General features: G+C 38.2%; 1 protein-coding gene across 1 annotated transcript in view; it reads left to right on the top strand.

The window, feature by feature from the left end:
* Positions 1-10,685, top strand: part of LOC110460043 (eukaryotic translation initiation factor 3 subunit A-like) — a 63,518-nt gene that overhangs the window by 7,074 nt on the left and 45,759 nt on the right. Inside the window, exons 3-8 of the mRNA XM_021512745.1 lie at positions 1,971-2,107; positions 2,676-2,839; positions 4,190-4,248; positions 6,386-6,526; positions 7,688-7,896; positions 8,141-8,312. Of these exons, the coding sequence (XP_021368420.1) occupies positions 1,971-2,107; positions 2,676-2,839; positions 4,190-4,248; positions 6,386-6,526; positions 7,688-7,896; positions 8,141-8,312 (882 nt within the window). The remainder of the gene's footprint in view (positions 1-1,970; positions 2,108-2,675; positions 2,840-4,189; positions 4,249-6,385; positions 6,527-7,687; positions 7,897-8,140; positions 8,313-10,685) is intronic.

Genomic DNA, 10,685 nt, shown 5'->3' with positions numbered 1-10,685 from the left:
CAAGGCCAAGGTCACACTTGCTATATATAGAAAATCATCAACTGATTCAATTTAAACACTTAGCAACTTCATTCTTTCATGGATTTTGGTCAAACTTTATGCAAAGGTCAAGTATGAGTATACTTCGGACATTGTTGTGTTTCAGGGTTCCAAGGTCAAGGCCAAGGTCACTGTTGCTATATATTGAAAATCATCTACTGATTCAATTTAAACACTCGACAACTTCATTCAATATGTTATGGAGATGGTAATAACATACAGAAAAAACATGAATATTAAAATCAACTTTAAGTGTAGTACCTTGTTGTGTGTGCATGTTTCAGGGTATCAAGATCAAAGTGTTGTAACTTTTTATATAACACTGAAACTTATTCCACATGGCAGCGAGGGCATTTATGTCTTACAGACATTTTCTTGTTTTTTTTCAAATCTAACCCCAAAAACGTACCTGCGCAATGATACCTGCAAATTTACGGTAGTAGTAATTAGTACATTATTTAAAATATGGCATGTTCATAATATCCTCAATAAAAAAAGATTTTATTGCTTTTTAATATTGTCCCTGGTTATTGGCTTGTGGTTAGTCATATAATATAGCTTGACCAGACACATTGATGTTTCCCCTACTATTTCATGACAACATGTAAATAAACAACCTATAAATTACAGCATTGAGAGCTTGGTGGTTTCCTTCACCTAATTAAAAAATCCATCCTTGCCTACCTACAACTATAGTCAGCTTCCTTTCTTAACTGCCTTGGAAATCAATTGGTTTTGAACCATGGTTGACCGTGGCTATGACTAACCCAGGGTTGACAACCATACAAGAGTGTACCGTATTTGACCACATTCACAATAGGGGGCATCCAAAGTGATATAAGACCCTCCCCACATATATAAGGTTCTGGGAACAGGTTGCCTGCTGAAATTAAGCCCCCTCAATTTTGCCCTTCTACTAAGAAATACTTGTTAATTTTTGATAGCTGAATTTGCTTATTGGATACAATAAAAAAAAAACTCTACCTGGTTATTAGACTATATAACCCATGGTTCGCACAGGTCTTGAAAAACCCTTGAATTTGATGTCTGTCTTGAAAAACCTTTGAAAATGACTGTACGCCTTGAAAAACCTTTGAAAATGACTGTTAGCCCTGAAAAACCCATGAAAATTAATGGGAGTCCTTGAAAAACCCTTGAAAATCAAAGAAGTTAGTTGAGTGTCCGTTTCTGTCATGTTAATTCAGTATTTTGTAAACATTCGTCGCAAACAATAATTATTTTTTAACACAGATTGATCGTCAAATTGCAGATCGTAATTTTTAATAATTATGGAAAATATATACCGATGAAGTTCAATTTATATCATCACTGCGTTTGAATTGAGTAAGTATCGTAGTCAAAGTGCCAAAGTGACAGACGGTCATGTGCATTAAGAGTAGGGCTGTTAACAGGAGGGGAACACGAACACAACAACTGCGATGGGGAAGTGTGTTTTTAACCGCAAATGGCTAGACGATCGACTCGGCCTTTGACACTTTATACCAAACCCTCTACTTCAACAGCAAGTAAATCGATACCTACCTCAACTGTTCCTAATCCAAATCTGAACACAAATGCCGATGACTTTCCTTCAATCCTAGCCCCTCGAGGCCTTGTTGTTCATTAAAATTGTTTGTTTATTTTGCAATATAAATGAGCCCCAAAATTTGCCTTGAAAAACCCTTGAAAAGTCCCTTAAATTTTGAAGTCAAAAGTTTGTATGAACCATGTAACCTTCACCTTATCTAGCCCGTGATCTATAATAAAAGTTCAAATTCTACAAATAATTATGTCGCTGAATAAGGCACAATAGTAAGTTAAATACCATGTAGTGTTATGTACTCTACTGTGATTATGTATTGTTTTTTTTATCAAGGACTGTGTAATTGTGCAACTGGTGAGAAGTATATGATTTCATTTACACATTAAAGGTGAACATCAAATCGCTAGAAGATGTGGTGAGGAAATACATCCGCCTGGCAGAGTCCAAGACTGAGGGAGCTCGCCAGGAGTCGCATCAAGTTGTGGTTGATATCGACGATCTGGATATTCCAGATACTCCTGAGAGGTAGGAGTTATAATAGCTAATTCACCTAGGTTGACATCTTGTCAAAATAACAAACAGTGATAAAACCTCAATACAATGCCCCTCGCTTCATTTGCCACTTAATTTTCTGCCAACATGTTTCAATGTTTCATGTTTCAATGTCCCTTTTTCTCGTGTTCGTAAGATTTCCCACAATGTATTGCCAAACCCCTTAACAATACCAACATTTCCCTCAATGTATTGCCAAACCCCTTTACAATACCAACATTTCCCTCAATGTATTGCCAAACCCCTTATTGAAGGCTAACAATACCAACATTTCCCTCAATGTATTGCCAAACCCCTTAACAATACCAACAATTCCCTGGACAAATGATGGTAGTGTAACAAGGTTTTACTGTATTTTGTTATTTATACTTTTATTCTTTGTTGCATCACAATAACAATTGTATTTTAAATTGGTTGACCATTCAGACCCATGGACTTTTGTTAAATTCCAAACTACCTAATACATTGGATGCTCGATGAATAACTAAGTGGAAAAAGGAGTGATGTTATCGTGGCAGTCTTGCTTACTTGGTTGTTTCAGCCTGCTGTTGAAGGCTGTGAGTGGTGAGGACACCCAGGACCGAACTGACCGGGCCATCCTCACACCATGGGTGAAGTTCCTGTGGGAGTCTTACAGACAGTGCCTGGACCTGCTGAGGAACAATTCCCGAGTGGAGAGACTTTACCAGGATATTGCTCAGCAAGGTAGGATTTAAAGGACATTGTTGTAATTCTACTCCGGCCCCCAGTTCTTGTATCAGTGATGTGCCTTGAGGAGTAATGATGATTTCTTCAAATGACTTCTTGATCACCGCTAATTGGAATTTGACTGGAAGCATCCCTAGATGGTGGGGATTCAGTATTGTACAAAAGGAGGGTCTGACCCCCAGAGCATCCTTGGGCAAAGGGTATAACATTTTGTATAAACAGGTGGGAAAAAATGAACCAAGGAAATCACTGGCACTCTTGGCAAAAGGGGACTCGGTTTTCTTTGAACAGAGAGTGTGTCCCCAGAGTGCAGAAGGATGGGGCTAAATATGGGGAATATAGGAACATTTTAATGTTTAAAATCCTCCTTCCATACAAAATGAGGAATTTTAACCAAGTCTGGTGTAGAGCATCCTCGGACAAAGTGGAATAAAAGAGGATGTGTCCCCTGAGAGCAGAGGTGGGGCGAAAAAGGGGAAATTGAGGTAAATGTTGAAAATCCAACCCACTTGATGAGTGTAGAAATAGTTGCGGTATTATATGTAATGAGAATATATTCCAGTAGTTGCTTAATTATCCAGGTGAGTGATACAGGCCTTCTTTGCTTCATGTTAATTTGAACATTATCAACATCCCCACCCTATAATCATATATATATTTGCTGAGTATACAAGATGAATACATGCTTTTAGGATGGCCCCGGGCTCTGGCCCAACCCTTGGAGACTTTGGCCGCAGGCTCTGGCCCAACCCTTGGAGACTTAGTCCCTGGGTCATATACTTTTGAAACAGTCGAGTTCCCCACCCATTAACAAGTACAAAAGGTTGACATCAAGTGATAAACACAATCATAATATTAGTATTGACCCCAGGGTCGGGCCCAATTCCAAGGAACATATTTCCTGGGCCATCGAAATGAGACTTCATTCCTGGGTCATTACTTTAAAATGGTTGAGAACCCTGCCTTATTACCATAAAACAAATTTTGTCTAAATCATCCTTGGGCAAAGAGAACACAATTTTGTATAGGGATAAATGTTCATTTTTTCCCCCTTTTACGTAAATAAAAGGGTTTTAACATCAATTCGTCTTGAGCATTATTGGGCACAAGGGACTCAATTTTGTATAGGCATATGGTGTTGTCCCTATAATGGTTGGCTCCTCCTCCTCATTATTTCAAATCATTTGGAAAATTCCCCATTTCAAGTTGATGACATTGCATCTAGATATTAGGTCTATCACAATGTTTTGCATACCCCATATGGTTTTCACATATCAACAATCTATCGGTCTACTATTACTCCCGCACGCTGAATTTGTTTTATAACTTAACCATTTTTGTTTGCAGCGTTCAAGTTTTGTCTGGAGTACACTCGAAAGACTGAATTCAGGAAACTATGTGATAATGTAAGTATGAAACTGATTCAACTTGGGTCTCTAAAATGCTTTCTTTAACGACTTCTTTTAAATAACCTAAAGGTGATGATATCTCGACAGTAGCTGCTGGGATGGGGGACTACCAAGTTTGTTGAAATGAATTACCTTTACCCACTTTCACAGGGTCAAATAATTTTAAAAAAAAACAACTACATGATTACTGCCTAGAAGCCTGAAGGGCTACTAGGGTTGTTCAACTGATTGGCCTGCCAATTATAAGGTCACAGGGATCACGTATCTTAAACCATTTAAACAACTTCTCAATAGCCAAAATACCCTGCGTGATGATATGTAGCACAAAGGTTGTTCAACTAAATGACCTTAACCCACTTTCAAGGTCCATCAAATGTGGGGGGAAATCTTCAAAACAAGTTCTTTTTAGTAATGACAAGGCCAAGGTTGATGATTGTTGGCCAGTAGCATTCAATGCTGGAGGGCTGTCAAGTTTGTCAACTGAATGGCCTTGTTTGACATTGCAGGTCACGGGGGTCAAATGTGTTAAAATATTTCAGCAGGTTCTTTGTAATGATGAAATGTCATAGGTCATGATATTTTGGGTGAAGCTGAATTTAGTTTAAATTAAGTATATTTAACTTTTAGTCCACTTTTAAGGTTAAGAGTGTGAGGATTATACCAGGTAAATTCTTGTACTTTCCTTTTCACTTAATGTTGTGTGGTTTAAAATCACTTTTTAGCCCACCATCATTAGATGGTGGACTATTCAAATCGCCCTGCGTCCGTGGTCCATCCATCCGTCCTTAAACAATTCTTGTTGGGGCTATTTATCAAAAAGTACTGTAGGGATCTTTCACAAATTTCACAAGAAGGTTCGCCATGGTCCCTTGTTATGCATATTGTTTTTTGGGACCGATCACAAAACCAAGATGGCCGACAGTCAGCCATCTTTAATTTGACAGTTAAAGTTTGTTAGCACTATTTATAGGAAAGTACTGGAGGGATCTTTCTCAAATTTCAAATGAAGGTTCCCCGTGGTCCTTAGTTATGCATATTAGATTTTGGAACTGATCAGAAAACAAAGATTTAAAGTTTGCTACCGCTATTTCATAGAAAGGACTGGAAGCATCTTTCTGAAATTTGATAGTTAGGTTCCCCTTTGTCTGTACTTTTTACTTTTGAGACTGATCGGATAAACAAAATGGCCAACAAGTGACCATCTTGGAGTTTTACATTGAAGGTTTTTTATCTCTATTTCTCAGGAAGTACTAAAGGAATCTTCCTCAAATTTGATATTTAGGTTCCACTTTGTCTGTAATTCTGCATGTTTACCTTTGAGACTGATTGGATAAACAAAATGGCCAACAGACGGCTATCTTGGTTTTTGAAAGATAAAGTTTGTATAATCTCAGAAACTACTTGAGGGATCTTTCTCAAATTTGATATGTAGGTTCTGTTCTAATTGGTCCTTGGTTGTGCATGTTTTTTTTTGAGAGTGATCATTAAAACAAGATGGCTGCATGAAAAACTTGACAGATCTCTCTTATTGCACTAATTGGTGCTATTATTTTACATAAAGTACCAGTAAATATGTGAAAAGACAAACTCGCTTTGAAGGTTGTCTTTTATACTCAGAAGTACGAGTTACCTCAAGGTGCATTTTCATGTCTCGATCAAAGAGATAAGAAAAGAAAAGAAGAGAAAAGCTCGAACTGACATAGAACTAATGAAGATGGTACAATGGTGGGCGCCAAGATCCTTCTGGGCTATCTTGTTAGTTTATATCATGTTTGCTTTGAAACACTGCTCTTTGAATTCCCTCTTTATGATTTTTGTACATGGTAACTTATGTTGATGTCACAACAAAATGTACGTTAATAAGGAATAGGCTTGTGTCACACCTGGACAAAAATGTAAGCTAAGTCGTGGTCTAACAGGGTCACTGTTATATTAAATCATGATTTGTATGACATATGGAAAGTGATATTAAGCGGAATTCACAGTAATTTGCAGTCGACACCCAAATAGCATATACTGCATGCATCATTTACGCAAGTATCACAATATATACTGATGCCTGCATGAATTGTCTCATAAAAAGATGATGGTCAAGCCTAGTAATAAAAATAAAGCATTGTCTCTAAACAAATAGTTGAGGACCCATCTTGGACACATCCACAAGCACCAGAACCAGCAGACAGCCATCAACCTTAACAATCCAGACTCGCAAGCCATGCACCTGGAGACCAGACTTGTCCAGCTTGATAGTGCCATCAACATGGAGCTTTGGCAGGTATGTATGTTAGGCATTCATAGTCAACATTCTCTAATTCTGCTGGCTTTGGCAGGTATGTATGTTAGTCATTCATAGCCATGTATAGTATGTCAGTATTCTCTAATTCTGCTGGCTTTGGCAGGTATGTATGTTATTCATTCATAGTATGTTAGTATTCTCTAATTCTGCTGGCTTTGGCAGGTGTGTATGTTAGTCATTCATAGCGTGTCAGTATTCTCTAACTCTGCTGGCTTTGGCAGGTATGTATGTTATTCATTCATAGTATGTTAGTATTCTCTAATTCTGCTAGCTTTGGCAGGTGTGTATGTTAGTCATTCATAGTGTGTCAGTATTCTATAATTCTGCTGGCTTTGGCAGGTATATATGTTAGTCATTCATAGTATGTTAGTATTCTCTAATTATGCTGGCTTTGGCAGGTATGTATGTTAGTCATTCATAGCGTGTCAGTATTCTCTAACTCTGCTGGCTTTGGCAGGTATGTATGTTAGTCATTCATAGTATGTTAGTATTCTCTAATTCTGCTGGCTTTGGCAGGTATGTATGCTAGTCATTCATAGTGTGTCAGTATTCTCTGATTCTGCTGGCTTTTGAAGTGATATTCATTTTACCCACAATAAAGAGAATGTTGGGGGGGAGGGGATTTTACTTGAATCTAGTTGTCTATAGATACAATCTCGTCTGCATATCTCCTTCACTTTTCAAAGCAAATTTCCTGAAACTCCACTTTATGTGGTCAACAAACATTTTGAAAAGATAACTGTGGTTACAATCTTGTCTGCATGTCTGGGGGTGTGGGGGTGTAGTCGTCCTGCGTAGTGTCTGTCCAGCTGTCTCTAGGTTTGTACAGAACAAAACTTAAGAATGATTGATCATACAAAGTTGAAACTAGGTATGTTGGTTGCCCTAGTGAATGCAAAGAATGCTATAGATTTTGATTGTGGTCTGCCCAGAGGTCAAGGTCACCGTTGCTCAAATAAAATATTTTGTGAAAATTTGCACAAATGATCCATATCTTTCTGATTGCCATTTAGTAATAAATGAAAATTATACAACAGTTCTCATCAGAGGGGAAGGTGGGTACATTTCAAGTTGTACTGAGGGCTGTTCAGTGACAATTACGAGTTTCCTGCATAATATTCCTGCCTTACTTGCATATAGGAAGCATTCAAGGCAGTAGAAGACATCCACGGCCTGATCTGTCTGTCAAAAAAGCCTCCAAAGCCATCACTTATGGCCAACTACTATCAGAAGCTAGGCCTGGTATTTTGGAAATCTGGAAACGCCTTGTTCCATGCCAGCACACTCCACAGGCTCTTCCACCTGTCCAGGGAGCAGCGTAAAAATCTCTCGCAGGAGGAACTCCAGAAGTAAGTCATGAAGATGATTTACTCAATTCTTTGTAATGTGATGTGACACTAGACTTTGCTACAGCACTAGGAGTTGAGGTCAGATTGAATACAAATATAGGCTATAAACTTTCTGCATATTAACCATGTTTATCTTATTTGTGTCCTGTGTAAAATTAAATGGTTTAAATTCATTTATCGTAGAACATTTTGTGATTGAAGTATGTAATCCCAATATGTAGTATTAAAATTTATCATTGCACAGAATGGCATCTAAAGTGCTGTGTGCCACTCTTGCTGTACCCATCCCACCGTCTCGTAACGCCATTGATCAGCTCCTGGAGACTAACGAAAGCACCATGGAGAAGCAACGTCGCCTGGCAACCCTGCTGATGCTAAACAGCCCACCAACACGACAGGGTCTCATTAAAGATCTGGTAAGCTAATGTAGCTTTTAGGGCTCTGCCTGGTTGTGAATCGATAGTAGAATAGTTACCATACCTTTGCTGTGTTTGTGTGGTGGCATCTGTCAACTTTGTCTCAAACTCTGTCTTAAAAACCGTTCAAAATCAGATATATGATTAGTCTTGTGTTGCAAAAGATTGTTGCCAATTGAATTTGCCCTTTATGTTACTGTAAAGTCATTTGTGGACTTTGCGGCGTCAAAGAGGGCAGAAAGGAAAACAGCCAACTGTTTACATGTGGATTGTTATTGTGACAACCACAAATAACTGCTGGCTAACAGATGATATCATCAGTGCATTGCAGGCTGATTTAGGTTATAGACAAATATACATTTTACTGTAGGAAGTTTGATAAATTGATGAATAATTTTAGATCACCTAAATCACTTGGATGACCGTCATCCTATCCTATTGTGATTGCCTTTCACCTGTCACCTGCAAACAATCATGTTTAACTGCTTCCCACAAACGGCCACATTTCATTGAAACTCTGTTGTACCAGTTCGTGTTTCCACCTTTTGTGGTAGAATAAAACAAGGTCAATATTACTATAAATAGAATTCGCTGACAATAAAAAATCTACTTTCACACAGCACGTACTTCACATATGTTGAGAAATGGATTATTTATTGATCCAAATCCGCCCTTATTATCTCCCAACAGCTGATTAATCCTGTCAGATTCTTTGGTTTTCAATTGATCAAAATTTACCACCTGAGCTAAAGCCATTCTGTAGATGATGGGAGTGACCATTCTTGTTAACAAGAACAATATTTTCCATTTAGGTCCGAATCAGTAGTTTGTTGATTAGTCACTGTCATGACCTACAAAACGGCGTTCACTCAGGTGGGTATTTCAGAACGATTGATAAGTGAGATTTCTTAGGAATTTAGCACCTATTGGTGGTGATAATAAGAGCGGTTGTGGATCATTACATAACCCAGTTATCGATATATGTGAGGTATGTGTTTTGTGAAAGTAGATTTTTGTTGTCAGCACCTGAAAACTCTCAGATACCAAAAGGAGTCGGAGGAATTTCCCCGTTTTTTCTCGTCACCAGGAAGTGGAAACAAGACTTAGGTGGTGCTTTTCTGCAACGGCGTCAACATTAATGTTTTGCGTTTAAGTTAGTTTCACTGAAAGTATAAGTGCTAGGCCAACCATACTTGGACCATAGATGCATCTTAGGTAGTACATCTCAACCCATGCATCAAATGCTGGATGCAGCCTACCTTTCATGGTCCATTGACTTTGTCAGCATCTCCATCAACATTAAGTTTTTGCATTTAAATGAGTTTCTCTTATATGTGTATTGATGGTCAAAGCGGGCATAGGCGAGACATATTAATCTGAATGGCTTGTCATAAAGTAATGCACTCGGGCCCCACACCAGACATCTTTCTGTCAAAATGTATAGATACGGTGAACAAAATCAGATATATGATTAGTCTTGTGTTGCAAAAGATTGTTGCCATTTTAATTTGCCCTTTATGTTACTGTAAAGTCATTTGTGGACTTTGCGGCGTCAAAGAGGGCAGAAAGGAAAACAGCCAACTGTTTACATGTGGATTGTTATTGTGACAACCACAAATAACTGCTGGCTAACAGATGATATCATCAGTGCATTGCAGGCTGATTTAGGTTATAGACAAATATACATTTTACTGTAGGAAGTTTGATAAATTGATGAATAATTTTAGATCACCTATATCACTTGGATTGCCCTATTGTGATTGCCTTTCACCTGTCACCTGCAAACAATCATGTTTAACTGCTTCCCACAAACGGCCACATTTCATTGAAACTCTGTTGTACCAGTTCATGTTTCCACCTTGTGTGGTAGAATAAAACAAGGTCAATATTACTATAAATAGAATTCGCTGACAATAAAAAATCTACTTTCACACAGCACATACCTCACATATGTTGAGGAATGGGTTATTTATTGATCCAAATCCGCCCTTATTATCTCCCAACAGCTGATTAATCCTGTCAGATTCTTTGGTTTTCAATCGTTCAAAATTTACCACCTGAGCAAAAGCCATTCTGTAGATGATGGGAGTGACCATTCTTGTTAACAAGAACAATATTTTCCATTTAGGTCCGAATCAGTAGTTTGTTGATTAGTCACTGTCATGACCTACAAAACGGCGTTCAATCAGGTGGGTATTTCAGAACGATTGATAAGTGAGATTTCTTAGGAATTTAGCACCTGTTGGTGGTGATAATAAGGGCAGTTTTGGATCATTACATAACCCAGTTATCGATATATGTGAGGTATGTGTTTTGTGAAAGTAGATTTTTGTTGTCAGCACCTGAAAACTCTCAGATACCAAACGGAGTCGG

The sequence above is a fragment of the Mizuhopecten yessoensis genome, unplaced genomic scaffold (genome assembly GCF_002113885.1).
Source record: "Mizuhopecten yessoensis strain PY_sf001 unplaced genomic scaffold, ASM211388v2 scaffold10309, whole genome shotgun sequence".
NCBI classification, from domain to species: Eukaryota; Metazoa; Mollusca; class Bivalvia; order Pectinida; family Pectinidae; genus Mizuhopecten; species Mizuhopecten yessoensis.
The sequence above is the reverse complement of the archived record's forward strand: the minus strand, read 5'-3'. Positions and strand labels throughout refer to the sequence as shown.